This window comes from Buteo buteo, chromosome 11 (assembly GCF_964188355.1).
Source record: "Buteo buteo chromosome 11, bButBut1.hap1.1, whole genome shotgun sequence".
In the NCBI taxonomy this organism is placed as follows: Eukaryota; Metazoa; Chordata; class Aves; order Accipitriformes; family Accipitridae; genus Buteo; species Buteo buteo.
The window spans coordinates 132,727-156,690 of record NC_134181.1 but is presented as its reverse complement, the minus strand read 5'-3'; the positions used below and the strand labels follow the sequence as shown (position 1 = coordinate 156,690).

The 23,964-nt window shown below is 45.2% G+C and overlaps 2 protein-coding genes across 3 annotated transcripts in view; one reads left to right on the top strand and one right to left on the bottom strand.

Moving 5' to 3' along the window:
• The window catches only part of PHLPP2 (PH domain and leucine rich repeat protein phosphatase 2), a 37,005-nt gene extending 16,718 nt beyond the window's left edge, over nt 1-20,287 (top strand). The window contains exons 7-20 of one of the 2 annotated variants that reach the window (XR_012652160.1): nt 74-220; nt 2,782-3,012; nt 3,743-3,945; nt 4,451-4,511; nt 5,256-5,351; nt 7,353-7,508; nt 8,274-8,474; nt 11,115-11,277; nt 11,787-11,917; nt 12,315-12,425; nt 12,891-13,079; nt 13,210-13,441; nt 13,893-13,953; nt 15,136-15,270. Coding sequence is in view for 1 of the 2 variants with exons in the window: in XM_075039700.1 (XP_074895801.1) it covers nt 74-220; nt 2,782-3,012; nt 3,743-3,945; nt 4,451-4,511; nt 5,256-5,351; nt 7,353-7,508; nt 8,274-8,474; nt 11,115-11,277; nt 11,787-11,917; nt 12,315-12,425; nt 12,891-13,079; nt 13,210-13,441; nt 15,136-16,275 (3,061 nt within the window). In the remaining variant the exon portion in view is untranslated. Of the gene's footprint in view, nt 1-73; nt 221-2,781; nt 3,013-3,742; nt 3,946-4,450; nt 4,512-5,255; nt 5,352-7,352; nt 7,509-8,273; nt 8,475-11,114; nt 11,278-11,786; nt 11,918-12,314; nt 12,426-12,890; nt 13,080-13,209; nt 13,442-13,892; nt 13,954-15,135 lie in introns of both variants that reach the window. The other variant, XM_075039700.1, reaches the window with a different exon arrangement.
• Nucleotides 20,288-20,702: 415 nt separating this feature from the next.
• MARVELD3 (MARVEL domain containing 3) lies at nt 20,703-23,296 on the bottom strand. The gene is made up of 3 exons (XM_075039701.1): nt 23,121-23,296; nt 22,686-22,786; nt 20,703-22,475 (listed from the first exon to the last, which is right to left on the bottom strand). Exons 1-3 carry the CDS (start codon nt 23,177-23,179, stop codon nt 21,865-21,867), a joined length of 771 nt encoding a protein of 256 aa, XP_074895802.1. The 5' UTR covers nt 23,180-23,296; the 3' UTR covers nt 20,703-21,864.
• Between the last annotated feature and the right edge of the window lie 668 nt (nt 23,297-23,964).

Genomic DNA, 23,964 nt, shown 5'->3' with positions numbered 1-23,964 from the left:
TTATGGCTGGTTTTGTATGGTTTTGTTTCAAGACCGTGGAGGTTTGTGAATTAACTAGTATTCTTGCCAATAGGTTTTCTCAGCTGAAGAGCCTGAACCTGTCTCATAATAGACTGGGAGAGTTTCCTGTATCACTGTGTGAGATCTCTACTCTGACAGAGCTTAATGTTTCCTGTAATGGACTTCATTACTTGCCAAGCCAGATTGGCAAACTGTTGAAGTGAGTATATTCGTTTTATTTGTGGCCATAAAAATCTTTGGTGCTTCGGTTGAGCACAGCTGACGTAAAGGTACCACTTATGAAAGTATGAGTGCTGGGGCAGCCTGTTCTGCCCATGAAGACTGAATGATGGATTTGACTCCAGCAGAAGGTCAAGAATCAAGGTGTCCAATAAGGTTTGTTTTTCCTTGAAAGTGAAGATATCACAGTATGTTTATACAGTTGATATTTTAAGTCACTGGTATAAAGCAGGTTACTGTTCATCATTTTTTACTTCCTGCATGTTCTACTAGCTGTGTAAAATATATTAGTGTAGTTTTCTAATAAAGATTAATGGATTTTGCCTATTTTGGAGTGGCCTAGGAAGACACTTAACAGTCAGATATGATGCCTTGAATCACAGGTACCACCTTGCTGAACTAGAGTAATGTGAAGGCTTCTAAGTATATGAATATACTCTCACTTAAAATTCAGTAGACTTGAAGCTTTTTATGTTCTCTGTGGGGTGTGTGTTTTGGGGGGTTGTTTTTTGGTTTGTTTTTTTTGTTGTTTTTACTTTAGGGTGACTTGTATGATTTCTTGTGGGTTTATGTCCAATTTTTACATAAATTCGAATGCATCTTGTTCTCTCTCCATCTACGGCCATCTTGCATTCCCTTGCCTGCTTTCTTGTTATTTCCTTCCTACTTTCGCTTCTACTTTTTTTTTTTTTTTAAACTACTGTTATGGTGGTGCCTTATTGGTTAAACATAAATGTTGTTATGTTTACATTAAAATACTTCAAGAGTTTCTAAAGATCATGCTGTCAGGGGCATTTCCAGAAGCCATAGATTACTACAGTGAAACATCTGTGGAGATCAGCTAGGCTTTGTAGAACTAAGGAAAAATACACATGCCTCTCAAATTCTGAGGCCTAGTCTGTGGACCTTATTTATACAAGCAAGAGTATGCTGATTATGTTGTTGCAGTATTCATAGATGTCTTACGCAAAAGGGATTGCAGATTTCTTAACTGTATGCAAGTTTAAAGTATAGGGCACCTTATAGGACCAAAGATAGTCTTAGGTGCAATTCCTTAATCACTACTATTAAAACATTACAGCTGCTGATGTAGAAAAGATGAGGAAACATGATGCAGATGAAGCATTGTCTGAATACAGTTGTATTGTTTCTCAAATGAGTTCATGCACATTTTTCTACAGCTGCTGAGGTGTGTGACTTTCTGAATTTCTGTTTATTATTTGTATTTAATATTTTCGATACTGATGCAGTTTCTATTAAAGTTTTAATTTATTGTATAAAACTTTTCTGTGGTAACTTCTCACAGAGGTCTAGTCATTTTTGTCAGTACTAGTATGCTTTGATAGCTTTCTACAGAATTGGTTGCTTTTTGTGTTAGAAAGGATTTTAACATGGAAATGCTTGGGCATCCCCTCTGAAAATTTTGTCTTAAAAGTGTTTGCTGGAGTAAAAACCTTCTCCGTTTTTCCCAGTAGCTACCCAGAATGCATAAAAGCTTAAGCTTAGGTAAATTTAATTGCAAGACTATTACTGCATTTGTTTAGATAAACATTGACACTGAGCTATTGATTCATTGTGGCCTGCTCTTCCTCCAGCTTCTATCTTTAATAAAGGAGTGTCTGCAGCTACATTGGGTGTAAGCAAGTCATTTCCAGAGCAATCTTTTAGCCATATGCAACCTATGAGGAAAAAGCTCTATGCAGGCTTACAGTTTTCAGAGGTTTACAACTTAGTTATGGGTCCAGTCATCTTTTTGATCCCTTGAGTTCTTATTCATAAGAACTTTTTATGGCCCCAGATTGCATTTCTGCCACCAGTAAACACTGTTCAGAAAGTTCTTTGCTGGAACATAATCATGATGAGGGAATTGTATTTTGGGGGTTTGAGTCTCAAAACCCATGCAAACTTTAAAACAATTCATCTTGCAACAGAAAGCCACCCTACTCTTTTCTGAGTGTCTGAAAGGACAGCTAGAATGTACAAATTTGTTACCAGTGCATTAGTGTGGTAGAAATTGTGATTAAACTGTGCCATAAGTGCCATAATAGTGATATGCGATTCCAGCAATTGGATTATGAAGGTGCAGTTGATTTTTATTGTTTCTTATGAGACAGGTCTGTACTGTTACTGCTGTTTGTTTTGGGTTTAGTTTGTCATAGGTCTTTTAAAGATTGTCCAGCATGCTAAGTGAGGAGTTCTTAATTTGTAGAAAACCAAGTGATTAAGTAAATATCTCTCACTTACAACGTAAGTACTGATTTGTATTTTGCTTATGTTAACTTACAATCTTTGGCACAACTGGAAGTTTACCTCCAAAATAATTTAGGAACTATTTGGTGTTGCATACATGCAGTTCCAAGCCTATTACATGCCTAATAGAAGTACTCTGGTAACTTTATGTATATAAGAATAAAATTGGCTGTTAGGTACCTTTAAAAAATAGCCACACTGAGGCAGCTAGCTATACGAGGAAATTCACTGAAGATGCTAGATGTAATATTCACTACTCTTTGCTGAATTACTTTCTCTTCATTGCTGCAGTCTCCAGACCTTCTGGCTTGATGGGAATTTCCTCACATCCTTACCAGAAGAACTGGGGAGTCTGCAACAGCTCAGCTGTCTCGGGCTTTCCTTCAATAACTTCTGTGAACTGCCAGCAATTTGTGAGAAGCTCGTCATCTTAGACAAACTAGCCCTGGCAGGGAACTTGCTAGAGACCCTGGACCTTGCAGTGCTGAACCGTATGAGTCACATCAAAAGTGTGGACCTGAGGTAAAGGAGGGAAACTTGCATATATATATATATAAAAACCAGATTGCTACTTACCATTTACAGCAGAGGAGCTGTGTAACCTCTACTACATTTTGCAATAAACTAGGTGTAATTTTTTCTCTTACTGATTCTTTAGCTTTTAGGGGGTTCTGTTTCAGAGGGTGTGCAGAATTCACTTGGAGAAGCAAGGTTAACTGAGCAATACCTGAAGCCACTGAATGTGACTCAGACCTCTAGTTTCCTCTCTTGATATGCTGTTACCATGAGCTTCGGTAGCTCTTTGATCTGTTCTACCCTTTTTTGTGCCTGAACCTGCCCCGAGATGTGATCCTTATTCTCCACGCTGCCAACTGCAGACCTCTCAGAAAGGGACAAAGAACTTTTTGTTTGTGGCAAGGCAGTATAGTATCTAGTCTCTGCATTAACTTCCTGTGTCAGTGTGAAGTAGCTGTCCCTTGGCCTGGCTTCTAATTTCTAGACTGGTCTTCGGAATCTCTTAAACACTGGGGAATAAGTAAAATGGTTTCACATAGCAGTGCAGACAAAGGAAATGTTTTTCTTTTTATTCACTGCCTGAAATCCACCATTGCTCCTCACACATTTCACTGTGCTCACCTTTGGCATTAGCCTTCACCAGAACTCTTCCTTTCCTTTCCTCTCTCTTCTTACTGATGTCCAGTGTTCAGTGTCCTATTTTCTGACTTTATAACTCTTATCTCTGAGTGTTTAGGCTGAACAACCTGAAGAGAGCAGCAGCTGACACTCTGGAGGGGAACAAATCTGTGACTTACATGGATTTACGAGACAATCAGATGACAGATCTGGATCTGAGCTCCTTGGGCAGCCTGGAGCAGCTGCACTGTGAGCGGAATAAGCTGAAAGAGTTGACACTGAGTGGCTTTTCTCTTCGGGCCCTCTATGCCAACAACAACTGTACGTCTCTCTGCCTTCTTCACCTGCCTTCTTCCTACAAGCCCTGGGAACAAAGGAAAACAGCCCTTTGCCCTCTCCCACACAAAAAAAAATATGCTGATGTTACAGTAGTGAGACTGTATGTGATGGGTCTTCTAAGGTCAGCTCTTAGGGTCACACACGCATGTATGGGCGCAGGCTGTGTAACGGGGCAGGCTGCAGTGTTGAGTTACTGTCCAAAGAATTAGTCTTCCGGTGAGATCTGTTTGGGAGTCCACAAATAAATGTACGGTTCTCCCCTGTTCTGGTGCCCAATGTGGCAGATGGAGAGATGGGATAGTGAGAAGCTGTAGTGCCATATGGCAGATGTATGAAGTGCAAACTCTGTCTTGGGAGGAATGAGTAGAGACCTTGAGTATCCATGAAGTAAGACTGTGAGTCTTACTTGCTAGCTAGTCTGTCTGCTTCTCTGTGCTGTTTTCCCTCTGAAGTTCTGCAATCATAATTATTTGCTTTACTTCATCAGGTCTGACAGCTGTCAATATTTATCCAGTTCCTGGTCAACTGACATGTCTAGAACTCTCTCAGTAAGTGACTATACACCACAGAATATAAAGCAAGTATCTGGACACCTTTGCTGTTTTCTGCAGAAGTTTTTTTGGAGCTTTTAAGCTTTTGAGAGTCAAGAGCAATTGAGGGAAGGTACTCCATCTTCACAATAGAACTGCAAAGCTCAGCACTAAAGAATGATGAAAGTGTCCCAGACCAGAAGCCTCTCTGAACCAGTATGACCTGTCTCGGTGACTGGCTGTCCTTCAGCTGTAGGCCGTAATCAGCAAAAAAAGCCAAGCAGGGACCACTGAACTTGCGGCAGCTTACTGGACTGAATGGTGGGAATCTGTGGAGTAAACATTTAGAGTAGCTGCCAGTGATCTCTGCTGTTGGCTTCATTGCCTGCATCTGCCCTTGGAACAGCATTGTGAGACCTGTAAGATAGGATGCCCAGAGGACCTGATCACCTTTTGCTTCAGTTCTGGGTTAAAGCACAATAGAAGGATAGTGTAGGGTGGCCTGTTCTGGGCATGTCAGTGCTGTAAAGAAAAAGCCTGATCATCAGAGCCTTGCATCAGTACTTTCTACCAATCATGCACCAGCTCAGTTTGCATTACAGAGCTAGCCATGAGATAAATTCCACGTGACTAGCTCAGATACTGTTGTTAATTTTCTGCCTATTGGTTTTGGTTTGGCTGTCACTAATGTCATGCAGCATTCAAGAGGGTTTGTTCCATATGGAGTGCTGAAATCTAGCTTTTCCCCCTTGCTTTTCTCAGCAATCAACTGCAGTGTGTCCCAGACTGGGCCTGTGAAGCAAAGAAACTGGAAGTTTTGGATGTGAGCTACAACCTTCTTGTGGAGCTTCCATCGAGGTCAGCACACCTTCTTCTTATACAGAGCTGAGCTTTCTTCTATGGTGAGCTGACTGGAAGAGAGCAGCAGTGCTATTCCAGTTGCTTTATTCCTTGTTGTGCAGAGATATAATCCACTTACTTTCTCTGTGCAGCGTCGAAAATACTCTGTATTCAAATGTTTGAAAGAACTGACTTCCAAATCAGCTTCTTGAATAACAGGGGCCAGGTAATTTCATTCTATGCTTCTGGCTTCTACTGCAGCTGTTTGCACCTGAAGTAGAACACACTGCTATGATTTATGTGTGTTACCATTGTGTCTGTGAACACAGGTCATAGGTGAGGCCCTGATATGCCTTGCATTGCCCCACAGAGATTTCATCTGTTATCTTTCATAGGGAGATATCACAGAGATACGATATAGCTGATCTCAAAGGTAGCTTTCACAACACATCATCAGCCAACTCCTTTCTCCCTGTTTCCCTTTCAGTTTCTGCAGAAATGCAGCAAAGGGGAGCCAAGAACTAACATAATTTTGCAGATATTTATGACTTCTCCAAGGTATCAGGGATATCATGGGAAGAAGCAAAGCACAAATGTTCTTAGCCTAACAAGTATGTTTGGTGGGGGGGTGATTGTAATGAATGAGACACAGTGTCTAGGGTAAGCTATACTGAAATTGAACAGGAGGGTGGATTACAGTGAAAAAATGCAGAGAGCAGGTTAAAGCAGCAGGCATAGGAAGTAATCTTAGCAGTGACATTCTAATGGTTGTCAGAGACAAGACTATATACATCAAAAGCAAGAAAAGGGTGTAACAAAGATGCGATAATGAGAACTTAGGATTTTAGCCATGCCAATGGATGAAAAAGACCAAATTTTAAGTATGTTATGCAAAAAGAGCCTGCATAATTCAGAGACAAATATATATTCTAAAAAGAAATGTAAGCATTTTTAAGGATTCCTAAGTGCTGGAATTTACTGTATCCATTGGGGATCTCTTCCAGTATGTGTTTATCATCAACACTGTAAATATGTCTTGTGTACAGTTAGAACTCTGCCAGGGTTGACTTTCAGCCATTGATCAGGTTAGTCCAGCAGACTAAAGCTTAAAGAGCCTCTCATAAGGGGATATAGTTCACCGTGAAGTTGTCTTTTACACTTAGTTGTCCGAAAACAGAACTGTATCAAAGCAGTGTGTGACAGTGTTGAGTGGAGACACCCAAGCCAGCTCTCGATGACTCAGCTTGAATAAGGAAATTGCTGTATCTGCATTTGAATAGCTTTTTTTTTTCCTCATTATAATTAGCTTTGAGAAGCCACAGCATACAGAGAGAAACGGAATTAATTGGCTCACATGGAGCAGTGCACTAATGCAGCTTTAGCATTTCGTGGTTCAAAGCTGTTCTGTACAGGGCTCTCAGAATATAGTCCCAAATTATCACCTCACACAAATGGGCAGGGTGGTTCTAGGCTATGTCCAGATGTGTTGAGTTATCCTTTCTCAAAATTTGTGCAAGCAATTCTCTGCAGTTCATGGGGATAGAAGCCTTTTCCTTCAATAAGCACTGCAGTTCTGGAGAATGTGACAACAGCCTCAAAAGTAATACAGCAGTGCTAAGCAGCCAGTTAAAGCTCTGAATCTAAGTTGGCCCAGGGGAAGCACTTCTTTCTGCCTACAGGTGAAAACAGGCATTTAAATTCATCCTTTGTGACTTCTCTTTTTTTGTCTGCTTGAGAGAATGCTAGGCATATGCACACAGACTGACTCATATCACAAGTTACTGATCTGCAGTAGCATAGAGGGAAATGTAGATGCACTTCCAAGCATTCAGAGTGACTGAGGCACCTTACCGTGTGTGTTTTTCTGCTTTGTCATAGTTTACATTTTATGGATCAGTGTGTTTTAATTTTTCTCTGCTGTACAGTCAAATTATAACAGGTTAAATACTACCTTTTCCTACTCTGCTGGTGTGAAGAAGAGTGAACCAAGCTGATACAGAAACTCCTGTGTCTTTCTAGGATCCTCAGCAGCTTGAGCCTTCGGAAGTTGATGGTGGGGCACAATCGTCTGCAGAGCCTTCCACCTCTTCTAGAACACATTCCACTGGAGATGCTGGACCTTCAGCACAACCTGTTGACTAAACTCCCAGAGGCACTCTTTGTCAAGGCTCTGAAGTGAGTAGCAGTAGCAAGCATCTTTTGTCTGTGTTAACCTTTGGAGCTCTAAAGGCCAGTAGTGGCATCTGTGTGACTGTCCTTGCAAGGTGCCTTTTGTGTAAGAGATAGAGATGTGCACTTTATGAGGAGGTAATTCAGGTGCCATAGGGAAGTCATCAAGCTGATTTGAGGGAATCAGTCCATGTTACTGTTTAATTACAGCAAAACAGAGGCCTACCTAGTCCAACAGCCAACCAAAGAATTAGCTTCAGTTGCAACTGTTTCTAAGATCATGTTACTGCCTGAAGAGCTTTGTCTTTAAAAGTACTGCATAAATTCAAGTGCAAAGGAAAGAAGCCATACAGGTTTTCAGATATTGTAGCAGAAAGTACATCAGGTCATTGGAGAACAGCGAGAGAGACTCTTACAAATGAACAACCCTTCATAACTGTCTATTCAGACATGAGTCAACCCTTCTTTTAAAGACTCTGAGTAAGAGTTTATGTAGTCTGCTTCCACCAGTATTACCCACCCCCTCTATGGGCCCTTCAGTACTCACTGTTTACTGTAAAATGCTGTGTGCATCCACAGTGCTATATAGCTAATAAGTCATTAGTAGACTCATAAATCTTAATGTGAGTAGGGATGATACACTGTGTTGTCTGGCCTCCTGTCTGATGCTGTTGCTCTATCCGCACTGGCATTTGTATAGCTCCTTTTCCTGCTGTTAATGGAGTGGTTTAGAAGATGTGAAGTCTGATTTTTTGCACTTGCTATGGTTAGCCTCAGGTACCTGAATGCATCTGCAAACAGCCTGGAGTCCTTGCCCTCTGCATGTACAGGGGAGGAGAGTCTGAGCATGCTGCAGCTGCTTTACTTGACCAATAATAACCTCACAGATCAATGCATCCCTGTCTTGGTGGGACACCCGAGCCTACGGATCCTGCATCTGGCAAACAACAACCTGCAGACTTTCCCCGCAAGGTAAATAAGTAAGGCTGATGGGCGAGATGGTGTTCACCAGGAGGATGTTGCCTGCCTTACTGCAATTGTACGTGAATCAGTGTCAAAGCAAGATGCTCTCCCTGTGGCTTGGTGACAAAAGCCTGCCATCCCTACACACACACTGAGGAGTAGCATGTTAAGGGGGATTGCCACAGGGTACTGTTGGCTGCAGTGGTTCCTGTCCTGCTAGCTGTGGTGGATGTGTGAGGGGATGGGGGACAGTATTTCTTCGCAACTTCAATGCTACTGGCATGCAGCTTGCTGTGCTGCATTCTTTCACTTTTCAGTCTTGCCAGAAAACCCTCAGACTTGCCTGAACTCCTGCCCAATGCAGGTCATATAATTTCATCCATGAATTAATGCACAAGGCTTATGATTTGGAGTTGAAACAGAGATAAATCTATGCTCCACATAGAAACTTAAGAGGCTTGGAGACTCCCATGTGATCCTACTAATTTATTCCAGTTGCTCTCAGTTATATAAGCCTGCGTCTTATTTTTCAGTGAGAATTATTTATCTGCTTCTTTTTACCAGTATATAATTCTGTCTTTCTAGTATGAAAACTTTGTAGCTTCAGGGGTTTTTTTTGTGATGCAGTTGATTGGCTAGAGGGAAGCAATGTCATCCAGAGGGACCTTGATAGGCTTGAGGAGTTGGGTCCATGCAAACCTCATGAGGTTCAGCAAGGTCAAGTGCAAAGTACTGCACGTGGGTCAGAGCAATTCCCAATATCAGTACAGCCTGGAGGATGAATGGATTGAAAGCAGTCCTATGGAGAAGGACTTGGGGGTACTGGTGTGTGAAAAATTAGACACAAGCTGGCAATGTGCACTTGCAGCCCAGAAAGCCAACCATGTCCTGGGCTGCATCAAAAGAAGTGTGGCCAGCAGATCAAGGGAGGTGATTCTGCCCCTCTACTCTGCTTTGGTGAGACCCCACCTGGAGTACTGTGTCCAGCCCTGGAGTCCTCAGCACAGGAAAGACATGGACCTGTTGGAGCAGGTCCAGAGGAGGGCCACAAAGATGATCAGAGGGATGGAACACCTCTCCTATGAGGACAGGCTGAGCAAGCTGGGGTTGTTCACCCTGGAGAAGGCTCCGGGAAGAACTTCTTGAAGCCTTTCAACATATAAAGGGGATTATAAGAAAGGCACAGAGAGACTTTTTACCAAGGCCTGTAGTGACAGGACAAGGGGCAACGGTGTTAAACTGAAAGAGGACAGATTTAGGTTGGACCTAAGGAAGAAATGTTTTACAATGAGGGTGGCGAGACACTGGAACAGGTTGCTCAGAGAAGCTGTGGATGCCCCGTCCCTGGAAGTGTTCAAGGTCAGGTTGGATGGGGCTTTGAGCAACCTGGTCTAATGAAAGATGGCCCTCCCCAAGGCAGGGGGGTTAGACCAGCTGATCCTTAAAGGTCCCTTCCAACCCAAACCATTCTGTGATTTTATGATTTTTCCAAGCATAGCTTAAGAAAACTGCAGCTGTCTGTGTATAATGATAAACATACTCAGCCTTTTTAGTTTCTTAGTATGTGGGGAGGCTTCCTGTGAACGTTTTCCAAATTCTCAGTGCTTTTGTGGCTATATGTAGACAGCAGAATTTGGACACTGCTGAAAATCGTAAGCAGATAATGTTGGTTGTGAGCATCTACTTAAGTCCCCTTCTGGTGATGTCTTTATACACTGTTCTGTTCTGAGTACCTGTTATCTGACTTGGGCCTTTTTCAGAGCCATGTCTCTCAGGATTGTTTCCTCTCTAACTGTGACTTGTACAAGTTATTATGTATATAACTTTACTTAGCTAATTTAAATTGGGTGCTCTTAAGGTAAGTTTATGTTACCAGTAGTTCATATTACTATATGTTGAAACTGAGATTCCACCATATTTTTTATCTGCAAATATTACTAGGTATAATTTGGTGAGTGTGTATGTGTTTTTCTTATTAATCACTGATCTATTGACTGTCATTGAAAGTGCTGCCTCAGAGAACCCTACTAGAAGGACTTACACTGAATTCTTAATTCATTATTACTTTTCAGTATCTTCTGCAGTCCAGTTTTGGGGATATCAAATGCATTTTCTTTGGAATATAGTAGAGAGCTAGTGCTATACTGGTAGACTTCTGTGTTAGCTTAATTTGTAGTCTCATAAAAAACAGCACATTTGGTTACATTAGCACAAAAATCTAAGGGGTTTTTTTTGTATTAATTTTGTCAGCACAATTCATTTGATATTAATTGCATCTGTGCAAGCTTTGCCATGATTATTCCTGGTACTGGTCAGGCTAAACAACTGCTTTCATGTAAATCTGTTTATTCCTACAAAGTACACTGACACAGCTTAGGCGTTTTTGCCAGTTTCAAAATTAAGACACTACGATCTTCTGCTTTAATGCTTTAGAAGTCAGAGGTGAAGAGATCTGTCTGTTGCATAAATCCAAGCCAGGTCTGGGGACCCTGAGCTCTTATTAGAGCATCTCTTAGGACTTTCGGTCTCCTATCAATAAATTAGAAATGTAACTCATAAAGGGCAGTGTCTATGGATACGTTATCTGCAGGTTCAGAAAGTGACAAGTTCTTGCCTATAAGATACAGTATTCTTTTGTTTCCCTTTCAGCAAACTTAGTAAGCTGGAGCACTTGGAAGAGCTGAATCTGAGTGGCAACAAACTGAAAACAATTCCCACAACAGTGGCAAACTGCAAGCTACTTCATACACTTATTGCACACTCTAATGAAATCAGCATCTTTCCAGAGATTCTGCATTTGCCCCGTATTCAGGTATTCTTGTAAAGAGATATCAGGGAAAAGTTTGGGTTGGAGAATGATGTAACTGCTAGGAGAGGAACTGGGGATCCCAGCATTTTGTTTGATCAACCGAAGAGGAGGGAACAGAACATGCATTCTAGATCTCTCACCTTTCTGAGTTGATCAAAGACAGCTCATCTCTCATTCATCTTTACCATCTGTCTCTGACTTGGTTTATTTCTGGTTTACCATTTGCGACTGTAGGGAGTGTTATGTAGCTAGGCAGGTTTGTATATATAGGCCCTCTATTATCTTTAGTGTGACCTATTCTTTCAGTATTGGAGTCCTGGCTATTGCAGATTATTTGCTGCTTATAAATTGTTCTTCTACCAATAGGTCAGAGCCATTTTCATGACCTGTTTGTGGGATACAATCAGTGGTGGGGTCATATGATGTTTGGAAGGAGCGATGGAGTAACTGATCACATGACAGAACAGAGAATATTTTCTTTGTCATTGTGCTTTTTTTTTTTGATACCGTAGTTTGTGGACTTGAGCTGCAATGACTTAACTGAAATTCTAATCCCTGAGGCACTGCCAAGTGCCTTGCAAGAGTTGGACCTGAGCGGAAACACAAACCTGGTGCTAGAACACAAGACACTGGACATCTTCAGGTGAGCCATGGAGATGCCAGCCTGGTAGTGACCTGCACAGGGAAGGGTAACCCTTCCCAGGAGGAGAAATGGGATAGTAAAATGTGTATCGTAGCACTGCATGATGTTATAATGTTCCCTGCCTGAGGCGGCTGAAGCTTTCTATCTTGTAGGAAGGGAAGAGTCTGGATCCAAATTATCAGAGCAAGGAAACAATTTCTCAGGTGGCATGAGGTTCTCCCAGCTGTCTCTGGCACAAGCAGCCAGACATCTCCGGAAGGCCAACACCTTAAACTCTTCTCCTTGGTGCAGTTCTTTCCACAGGTTGCTGAAAACTCTAGACTGGACAAGGTCCTTTGGCCACAAACTGTTCAGCAGGGTCTAGGAGAGAATGACTTCTGTTCTTCTCTCTCTGTAGTCACATTACCACACTGAAGATTGATGCTAAACCCTCCCTCGCAGCCGACTCGGCACTCACCTCTACCTTCTGGAGTCATGGAGTAGCTGAGATGGCAGGCCAGAGAAATAAGTGAGTATTGTGGTCTGCTGGACACTGACAGTGTGTCTTCTCAGGGTGCTAGGTGGAGTGCACTGCAAAGCACCCAGGCAGACCTGTTCTGCTCAAGAGCTCATGTGTCCCTCTGTCTCTCCAGATCTCTTGCTAAGTCTTGGTAACTCAAGCCTCTGCATTGTCCTTTCCCTCAGTTTTCATGCTTATCTTGGGACTCTTGGACTTTGCTTCCCACCCTAGCAGAGGTGCCTTTTCTTTTTTTGCTGGCTGTGCCCATTGCCCTCTCCTGATCGTGGTCAAGGAGAGTTTGGGAGTTCCAATGATAAAATGCAGCTGTACATCTCATAGGGCAGTGAATGTAGGGACAGTGGTTTTTCTGCCCTGTGAGAACAGCACTCACAGCAGGGTGCCTGACAGCTGTGGTTTTGGGGGCCGTATAATCTTTTGAGCCATAGTTACTTTGCTTGTATGCTTTTCTAACAGGCTGTGTGTGTCATCCCTGGCACTGGGGAGCTTTGCAGAGGGGGTGGAAGCTGTGTATGGCATGTTTGATGGTGACAAGAACGAGGAGCTGCCACGCTTGCTGCAGTGCACCATGGCTGATGTTCTCCTGGAGGAAGTACAGCAGTCAGACACCATGTTCATGTCCAACACCTTCTTGGTCTCCCACAGGTAGGACAGTGAGCAAGCTGGTCCTGGTGGGACCTGCATAGGTATATCAATGTGTTAAATGGGGTGAGACAACCCTCCAGAATGCCTGTCACTGGAGTCTGGAGCCTTCCTACACCTTCTCCTCCAACAGGAAGTTGGGCATGGCTGGGCAGAAGCTGGGTTCCTCTGCTGTCCTTTGCTATATTCGTCATGATGTGGCTGATCCAGCCAGCAACTTTTCTCTGACGGTGGCCAATGTGGGGACGTGCCAAGCCATTCTGTGCCGAAGTGGAAAACCGCTGCCTCTCTCCAAAGTCTTCAGCCTTGAACAATGTTCAGAAGAAGCCAAGAGAGTCAAGGAGCAAAAAGCCATTATAACAGAGGTTGGTTTGGACCCTCTTCACTTCAGCTTCCACCCTCCCATAAAAGCTTGGTACAAATACATGAGCTCTGCGGCCAGCACAATACTACAAGGGAGAGGATGGCATGAAGGTGTTCAAGTGACTTGTCTGTTGCTTCCTGCTCTGCTTCTTTTGCTAATTAGCTATTCAGAATGACGTGTTCCTAAAACACCCATTATGGCCTGAGAACTACAGGTACAGGATGCCAAGGATGGCTTGGGGAGCGAGAGAGGAAAGAAAATAGGTGTGGAGCTAAAGGAGGGGTGGTCCATAATACTGTGCATGACTTGGGTGAGTGTGGAGAGGAGCCACTGAAGAACAGAGCAGGGCCTGGGAAGTCATCTTGTCTCAAAACCCACAAAATATCTTCAGTGTTTCTTGAAAACTATGACTCAAGTTAACTCTCTTTGGATTTCTTCCATGTTTTACTCAGTGAAGGTACGGGATTAGTGGCCCTTGAGACATGCAGACCATGGATATAAAGTATATTGCAGGTAAAAATTTTAACACAAAAAAAGACAGAAATGTCCATTAGTTTTCTGCAAAATGATTAATTTACTCTAGCATTAAATCATTAAAATGATTTCTGGAGAACTCTGTAAAAGTTAACTTTCTAAAAACTTGGAAGTAACAGGGAAGTTCCAAAGAACTGGAAAATAATGTTGGCAGTGAAGATCTAAGAAATCAGTGCCAGTCATACTAGTTTTATGCTCAATGGGTCTTTTTAAAAAATATCAGGTTGTTTGGTAGAAGTGTTTCTGAATGATAATCTGTTAATGTGCTATATTCCATAGCACTCTGACTAAAAATAATTGTGGAATCAATGTAGCACATTAAATGGTTTAAAAACTGGCTGATGAATGGATTCTAAAAGATAAAAGTGATATCATTGTCTAAGGAGACTTCCTTGCCTGTGCCCTCTGCTGGTTTTTAATACGCAGCAGCAGCAACATTTAACACCCAGAGGATACAGAAATTAAGAAAACTGAAGTTAAATTCAAAACACTGGGGAAGCTGTGTACTCTGTATGCACTGACTTGGAAAAGGGACTGAGGGCTGTGGGCAGTTTCCTATCCAGGAGACTAGTACCAGGCTGGCCAGGGGACTATCTAGCAGGAACAGGAAGGAGGCAATACCTCCAGGTTACAGCAGTAGTGTGAGGTACCTACTTGTTCTTTTCTTCCTCAGGATGTAGTGTCCACACTTCAGAATGCAGTTATATGTTAATAAAGAGGGAAATAGTTCAGAAAATACACAGAAATTATTTAATGTCTGGATAATCTGTCTTGCAATGAGAAAGTAAAAAGTCACTATCTCGCTCATACTGAAAAAATAAGTTTCATATAAGACTCATGAGTAAGATTCTTTAATCAATGTGCTACAGGTAGTCTAGCTGCGCATTTCAGAGTAGCTTGCTACAATTCTTCAGAATGTGACTAAAAGTCTTGTGGGATAAAAGTGTGCCAGCATGGGTAATGGGCGATTACTGTACCTGATGATCAGGTACAGTGAACATCTGTGCTGTGGTACCTGGACCTAGATCCCTTTCTCCAATACTGTAGCTGTGTACTGGCATTTCTCAAGGCTCCAAACCAGTACATGGGCAGGGGAAAGACTGCTCTCCAAATGATCTAATAGCAGTTCTAATGCTACTGCCTTATTTCTCTTGTCTGCAGGACAATAAGGTCAATGGTGTGACTTGCTGTACTCGAATGCTGGGCTGCACATACTTGCATCCTTGGATCCTGCCCAAACCACATGTCAATTCCATTCCACTAACTGTACAAGATGAGCTGCTACTTCTAGGGAACAAAGCTCTCTGGGAACACCTTTCTTACACAGAGGCAGTCTCAGCCGTGCGCCACCTACATGACCCGCTAGCTGCTGCAAAGAAACTCTGCACTTTAGCCCAAAGCTATGGTTGCCAAGACAATGTAGGTGCGATGGTGGTGTATCTGAACATCAGTGAGGACAGCTGCACGTGTGAGATGCATGGCCTCACTCTGCCGGGTCCTGGGGGATTTAGTTCTGTCACCACCAAGCCAGCAACACCTTCATCTAGCAGTGGAATTGCTTCAGAGTTCAGCAGTGAACTGTCTGCTTCTGAGGTTAGCAGTGAGGTGGGCTCTACTGCTTCAGATGAACACAATGCTGTTGGTCTTGATGCCAGTTTGCTACCACGACAAGAGCGACGTTGCAGCCTACATCCTGTGCCCCCCTCAAGCATCTTCCAGCGCCAACCTTCCAGTGCCACCTTCTCTAGCAACCAGTCTGACAATGGTCTGGACAGCGATGATGAGCAGCCTGTGGAAGGTGTGATGACAAATGGCAGTAAAGTGGAGGTAGAAGTGGACATCCACTGCTGTAAAGGAAAGGGCCTGGAGTTTGAACCACCTGCTGCAGAGTATAGCTCCTCTGCTCCGGGGCCAGAGGATGACTCTGGGCTTGTCCTTATCATTCGGAGACAGAATAGTGTAAACAGCAACACTGTGCAGAGAGGGGTCAAGGAAAAGTGTGAACTGCAAAAATCTCTTTCCACATGCTGTCTCTATGGAAAGAAGCTGTCCAATGGCTCCATAGTGCCCTTGGAGGAGAGCCTCAACCTCATTGAAGTAGCCACAGAGGCACCTAAGAAAAAGACAGGCTATTTTGCTGCTCCATCCCAGATGGAGCCAGAAGATCAATTTGTGGTGCCACCTGATCTGGAGGAGGAAGTGAAAGAACAAATGAAGCAGCACCAGGAGAACGGAGCAGATCAGGAGCAGAAAGAGGAACGTGCAGTGACTCTGCCAGAGGAGTTTGACACAGCTTTGTAACCCTACGAGTACTACTCCCACACTGTCTGTCCCAGGAAGCTCTGTCCCATAAGGGCTGTCTTGCCCTCTAAGGGGAGCTGGGATCTGCAAGGAGTACAGGCATCTGCTGCTTCCTTAGTGGAGTCAAGGAAGAATTGGGAGTGCTAAGGTCTGGGCTGTCCACTTTTCACTGTAGAGTCTCAGTTGTTCTACGAGCACTCAGACCAGCAGCTGAGCTTTGTGTTAGGGACTGTCTGGAAATTGTGCAAGCACTAGGAAGAAGGCAGGTGTTCCGACACCTGCCTGTAACTCCTTGAACCCTGAGGTTCTGCCAGCTTTGCAGGAAAGGGCCTGGCATATGTGTGCGTGGGGTGAGGAGGCTGCTGAGGGGGCAGTGTTCAGTGTTTGGAGTCCTGTGAATATTTCTGATGCAGCCCCCCTGCCCCCAGCACCTGACTTTGTTATTCCTTGAAAGAATACAGCCAGTTGCAATGAAGCTGACCCAAGAATGGTTTCCTACATTAATTGCAAGCACTTTTATTGATTGCACTTAAGCTGTTCTGCTCCCCTTCAGCCCAGCACTTTATTATTTAGGGTTAGGGGAGAGAGCGCTCCACAGCAAGTGTGGTGGGGCCTTTTCACAATGGATATTGTTAGGGCAGTGGAGGACTCAGGGTGCCAGTGTTCTGATGAGCACTGGTGCAGGGTAGAGTGAGAGTTATGATGGGATCAGCCCATGCAGGATGAGAAGATACACAGCTGAGTGGTAAGGAGGTGCCTACTGATGCATTTCACGTGGAGCATAGGAAAGATCAGCTCTGGACTGATTGATTAAGGTAATGTGTAGAGCTAGTGCTTCTAGCTGCAGAGCACAGACCCAGCTAAGCAGCAACTTGGCCACCTCCATCATGGATGCTTCACAGTAGAGGCTTCCTGTATACCGAAGACATGGGATGAAACCAGGAGCTCGCGCTTGTTTCAGTGAGGTATTTGGTCTAAGGGGAAACCAAGTGGTAAGCAGTGGTATGCTGCTCTAAGGCTAGTGAGCAGTGGGGCTGCCCTTCATATGCTGGGGAAGCGTTCAGTGCTCTGTTACACCAACATAAACCTCTACAGTCAGCTACAGCATCTTTGCTTGCGTCTGAAAACAGGAGTCATACTCCAAATCCACAGCAAACTGCATTTCATGGTACGTGTCCAATTTGGCCACAAACAAGGTGAAAGCATACTTGTTTCTGCTTAGTTTTCAATGCAAAAGGAAAAGTAGAACTTTTCACCTTAGTATCTTTATCAGCACTGGGAAAGATGTTTAAAACAGTCCCACTAAGGGTGAACTGGCCAGTCTGCACTCAACAGATGCATTGTGTTTCCATTAGGATTTTTGGTGCAGGGGGTAAGTTGGCTGCCTATGTCATCATCTTGTGTAAGGGTTGTGAAAAGACCACTGCCCCTGTAGCTTGCAGATCTGTCTTCCTTAGCTGGCAGAAAGCTGGATAGCAGCTGCCCTGGTTGTGTCAGTGGTGCAATAATCCTGACTGTAATGTGGGCTAGTGCCTTTTCTTCTTTATTAATTGTATTAATGAGGAAAACTTGAAAGTTTCTTCTCAAGAGCTCTGAGGGGCTTGAGTTGTATATTTTTTGATCAAATTCAGGCCTTGCTCAGAAGGAAATACTTTGCAGACTACTTGTGGGATTCTGTCAATATAGATCTTTTGACAAAATCTAATGGAGTTTTACTGAGATTTCAAAGCACCTTCAATTTCTTCTCACTAGGAAAAAAATTTATTTTTACCATGCATGAGAGAGCAACATTTTAGGATATACCTTGTGCTAGTTACAATGTAATCATGAAACAACCCAACTTTGGAAAAAATTTAAACTCTCACAAATTTTGGCTGTTTAAATGCCTGTTTCATTTGGAAATGGAGAGAAAAGGTAATTCTTAGAATCACAGAAACAGCAGCATTTGAATCCCTTAGGCAGAGAAACAACAGCAGAAAAGATTCAAAAACTAAACCCCAAACTTCTTTCATGTTCTCTTCATATGAGTACGCAGAAAAGGCTCATCCCAATGTATTTGACTGTAACTTTTAATTCTGTCACTGGTGACTTAGCAATTATCCGTGCGCAGCCCAACACTTTCAGATACCTGACAGGACTGCAAAGCAGCCTCTGTTCAGTATGGGAATGATGCAGAAATACACTCTTCTTTCTGAGTAAGACTGTGACAAACCTTGCACTAGGAGAGTGGCAGATATTAATGCAAATCAGGTCTCTATTTCTTGCACTTACGTGGAAAATCCAGTGTGTCTTTGCCAGTCTGAACCAGTAGCATTGCATGGAGAGTTGGGCATTGCCACAAGGATTTAGTCATGAATGGCTCTACCTAGCTCTGTGGGGAAGGACTAAGTAAAATAAAGCTGTGCAAGGGAGCATGCAGATTCCTGAGCTGCTCCTCTTTGCTGTAGTGACAGAATGGCATGCAAGGAATTCCTACTTAGCCTTTTTCTTTTTTTCTCCAGTGCTGTTTCTGGTTTTGAAGCAGAAAGGGAGTTTAATACAGCCAGCTCCTATTTTCTATGGGTATGAATTGTCATGGCAGAACATGGTTTGTTCTCTTACAGTAGGTAGAGTCATGGCTTTCTCTGCTTAAGCTGGTATTATCAACTGTTTGTCTTACTCTGGGCAGCATAGCCTGAGTGCGTCCCTCCACCACCACCTTTTGTTTTCCTGCTTCCCCAGAGGCAGCAAGCTGCTGCTTTGTCTTCCTCACCTTACTTATTAATACCACCTTAGATTTCAGGCTCCCTAGGAGCACTGGAACATGTGTGAACAGGCAAGTCTAGCGAAGGACTCATAGAGAAGATAGAAAGCATTTTTGCAGTTCTCTTCCTGTTCTCCAGTCTCTTACCTGATTTTTATACGTGATTCTTGCGCAGATACATCATCTCCACAGAGCCACATCACTAAGAACGTCCCACTGGTTAACAGACTTGCTGTTAGAGAGAGTTTCTCATCTTGGGGTCATCAGGCTCTCTTGTCCCTGCTGAGCAATGCCAGGCCTGCAGTGCTCCATGTGGTCACAATCAAGTTAGGCTGGTGAGTTAGTTTGTCCATCTCTTCAGTAATTCTAGCTCTGCTGATGAGCATGCTCACTGAGAACAGGTACACTAAAGGTACTGACCTGTCTGCCCTCTCCAGTCCAGAAAGCTTCCAAAAAGGAACCCATAAAGGTTATATTCAGTGACAAGTAGTGGGGCCCAAGTATTAAGGATAAGGGATAGCCTCTGGGTTGCTCCCAGCACCAGGAACAGGCCTGGTAGAGGCAGCACCACAGATTGCTGGGACCTCATCAGAATCCTCAACTAGATGGGAGGGTAAAATCCTGTTCCAAGGAGGAGCAAGTATTTCCCTTTCTCAGGGGACAGGCTGCTGTGAGGCCCCAAATCCTTCTGCTAGTACACAGGACATTCAGCCACACCTAAGGCCCTTGGACTTCAGGAGTTTCTGCACTCCTTCCTGATGGTGATGGCTTTTGTGTCACTTGCCAAAGGCCTTCTTTAGGCAGTAGGTTCACCTCTTTGGTTTTGTGCATTGTCTGCTGTTCCATTGCTGTCTGAAGACTCAAGTGTATTTTTTTCCTCTCTTTTCACATTTTAAAATGTTACCTTTTTTTTAACTTGACTCAAATGACCCAGTGCATGTTAAAGAAATACTGCAGCGCACTGTTTATTAAATAATCATTTTTCATGTTTTTTTGTTTTAAAAAGGAGAATATTTTCTGTATCCCACTCTAGCATGCACCTATAATAATCCATTTTTATTGTGTATGGGAGTAGGTTGCCCAATTAATGCACCTTCAGCACTGTGGCCTGTGTTTGTATTGCTTTGGAGAGGCAAATAACATAAGATTACTGGAGAACACTATTCCATTGATTCTTTGTTCAGATGTATAGAGCAGTCCAGGAAGGAAGAATATTTTTGCATCAACTTTTCAGCTGACCTAGCAATAAAGATTTTTACTTTCATCTAACTATATATTCTGATTCCGTTACTGCGCTGGAGGGGATTTGTGCATATCCCAGTCAAACATAGCTGTGGCTAGCAGCAGCTGTGCTCTAGGTTGTCTTTCACTGAGCTCTGTGTGCTACTTCACTCATCAGCCCTCCATACAAAAGCTACTTGCAGAACACTCTGAGGGTGAAATTCATAATACCAATTATTAGGCAGTTTTCTGTATCCTACCAGAGGAATCCTGTGAACTTGCTCTAAATAGTACTGTACAGGTCTCTAAAAGTAGCTGTAGCAAGCAGGAAATACAGAATCATTAAAAGAAAGAGGACCACAGTGGACTGTCCACATAAATCCCTGCACTGAGACACTCAATGCATCTAGCTACTGAAAGGGAAGAGAAACCAAACAAACTCCAGAGTACCTGGTGTGTTCCTATTTTGCGTTTGTTTTACTTTCATATCTCTAGTTCCAACAGTGTTCCATGGTTTTGGCAATTGTGAGGATTTAGTCACTGGTACCAGTGAAACTGGAGATATATCCAAGACAAACCACATTTCTGGTATGTTTAGTTTGGTGTTTGGGTTTGGGTTTTTTTTTAACATGGGCAGAACTGGTCCCATCTTCACATGGACAGTGCACATAGTGGGCACTGCTGTGAAGTGACACTTCATTCTGAGGCATGATTTTGTGACTCTACTGCTATGTTTCTTTTCCCTGTTAAATTTCTTACAAAAGTTTTTTTTTTTTAGTAAATTTCACCTTTTTTTAATAAATAATACAAGAGCATTTCAGTTCCCCAACTTGTACATTAAAAATGTATTTTGAAAACAATATACTTTTATCTTAAACCACCTGTTTGAGCTCTTAAAGCTTTTGTCTGATTATCCCAAATCAGGGCGTCTTTTTAAGCAAAACCGTTGTATCCAAGTTACATAAAAGACCATTTCATACAAAAATGTGCCCTCTCCAGGAGAGTCTGAAAATGCAGTGTTGCAAATTAGGCTGAGTGTATTCACCATTTTGCAAGTTTATTTCAGGATTCTCTGATGGCTCTATAAACATCATGTTCAAACTGCCCTGTTAGTTCCAAGAGACCTACAAGAAAGCAATAATTAGCTGCCAGAGCCATGAGCCTCAATCACTCATTTTTAAGAGTTCTGTTCTTGGCGAACAGTCACATGCCCTTTGTAGAGACAGTTTCAGCTACAGAAAGCTGTCAGCAGAAATATGTAGTAGCAGTACTCATACCAAGACCTCACTGGAGGAGAACAAGACACCTGATGGAGAGGAGGGAAAGGCTACCCGTGAAACAGGCAGCTTGCTAGTCAACTACACAAGGACAGTCATTCTCTACTAAGAGACAGCCACCAGATGAAGACAAGCCATCGGACTAACTTTGTGTCCACTAATAATTCAATAATGCAAATTAAGGTTAGGAACAGCTTGACTCTGCTGTATTTAGAGCTATACTGTCTCGGCGTGCATTCTGCTACAGCATTACGAATGCACCGTCCAGAAACAAGGAAAAGCGTACTGCTTTGTCTCAGTAAGGAGGCTGATAAAAATCATGACTGTTACCGGAGCAGAGGAATCATTCTAATGCGCATGTAATTGTACTGGTTTCTGTTTCAGTTTGTGAACTGTTCTGTACCCTCTGGCAGCTAGGCCTGCACTAAGCAGGTATGCCATGACAGCTGCGCAGCCCGAGAGGCCAGCAGCAATCTCTGCCCCATGCAGGCTGCAGCTGAAGCCCTGATAGCCTTTGCTTTGATAAAGCTGCTCTCTCTCTTTGCACACTGATGAATTATAAGCCTCCAGCAGAAAATGGAAGAAATAGTACAGAGCAGGCACCATGCCAATTGCAATCACTGTGTCCAGGACACATTCAAGTAGGAGCCATGCTGGGAAATGCCATGGTAACCGTAGGACACCAACCACAATAAGAACGCAAGAGAAGACCAGGAGACACCCTCCCACGGCCATTGCTGCCCTCGCAATCGGCAGCTTTAGTAGGTAGAAACGCTGGTCAAGCTGCTGGGCTTTTTCCCCGTCTGCTCCGCTAAAGCCACTGTAAGCCCCGCCGTACTGGTAGTAGTAAATGCCCCCCAGGCTGGGAAGGCCCGTGTAGCCTCCCGAGGAGCCGTAGGAGACGGAGCTGCAGACCAGGATCAGCGCGGCGAGTAGCGCTCCCACCATCTGGCAGCAGGCTGGAAGGGGAAGGGCGAAGGTGGGTCTGCGGCCGGAGCCGAGGGCCATCGAGCCCGAGCGGCTCCGGCGGCCAGGAAGGGGCCGCTCCCCGGGACGGGCGAGGGGGCCCCGGGGCGGGAAGCCGCGCCGGGCAGTCTGCTCCAGCGGGACGAAGGAAGCGGCTCCCGAGCCACTGCGGCGGCCCCGCAGCCCCCTCCCGCCCCGCTCACCCCTGGCCGTGCGCAGGTACCGGCAGCGACGGCACTCCAGCATCCCCGGCGCGGCGGCGCGGCTCCTCGGCGGCCCCTCCGGCCCCGCTCCGGGCACGGCGCTGCAGGGAGACGGCGGCGGGGATATAGCAGCGACCCGCCAGAGCTCCTCACGGCCGCCTGCCCGCCCCGTCCGGTGCCCGGGCCCCTCACGGCCGCCTGCCCGCCCCGCCGAGCCCCGTCCCGCCTGCCCGTCCCGTCGCGTCCGCCGCCCGGGCCCCTCACGGCCGCCTGCCCGCCCCGTCCCACCCGCCGCCCGCGCCCCTCACGGCCGCCTGCCCGCCCCGCCGAGCCCCGTCCCGCCCGACCGCAGCCAAGGCCCCTCACGGCCGCTGCCCGTCCCGCCCCACCCGCCGCCCGGGCCCCTCACGGCCGCCTGCCCGCCCCGCCCCTCACCGCCCGACCGCCCCGGTGCGTCCCGTCCGCGGGGCGCGGGGGCTGCTCCGCTCCGCCATGGCCCGGCGTGGCCCCGCTCCGCCGGCGGTGGGGGCGGAAGGCCGGGCCGGGCCGCGGGGCGTTCGACGCGGAGCTAGTGCCGGCGCGGCGTGGGGTCGCGCCGCGGAACGGTGCGACCTCCGTCCCCTCCGCCCGGGGCTCGCCTCAGCCCTGGCGGGCTCCTCCCAAGGGCGGTGAACGGCGCCTGCCCCGCCCGAGGGAGGCGTTCGGAGGGCAGGTGGCCGGCCGCTCCCTTCGGCCCACGACGCCTGGTGGCGGCAGGGTGCGGGAGTTCCCCAGCTGCCATGCAGCAAGTGCTTGTTTGCACCGACTGGAAAGGGAGCACCGACTAGTCTTCCCAAGAGCCGCTTTCTCCTGTGCTGTGGGTTTTGGTGAAAGTGTTCTGCATTCAGCTCGTCCTGTCCCTCTGTTCCCTTCTCAAACCCAAGTCCCAGCCTTTTCAGTCTCTCCTCACACAGTAGTGGCACCGTTCCCTTTGTTGTATCAGCTGCCCTTCTCTGGACCTTCCCTAACTCCCCTAAATCCATCGTGTGCTGTGGTGACTAGACTCTTCGCAGCACTCGAGACACGAGTGCACCAGGGGTTTGTATCACAGCAGAATGACTGCCTCTGCCTTGTCCTCTGCTTCTCCCGGCAACACATTGCATTTTGTTTCTTCTCCAGCTGCCCAGACATGCGGAGCCTGTGTCTCCAGAGGACCGTCATCAACACCTTGGGATCTGTCCTGCAGTGTAACTGCCAGGTTCCAGTTCAGCACTCTGCAGGCCACGTTCAGGTAGTTTTC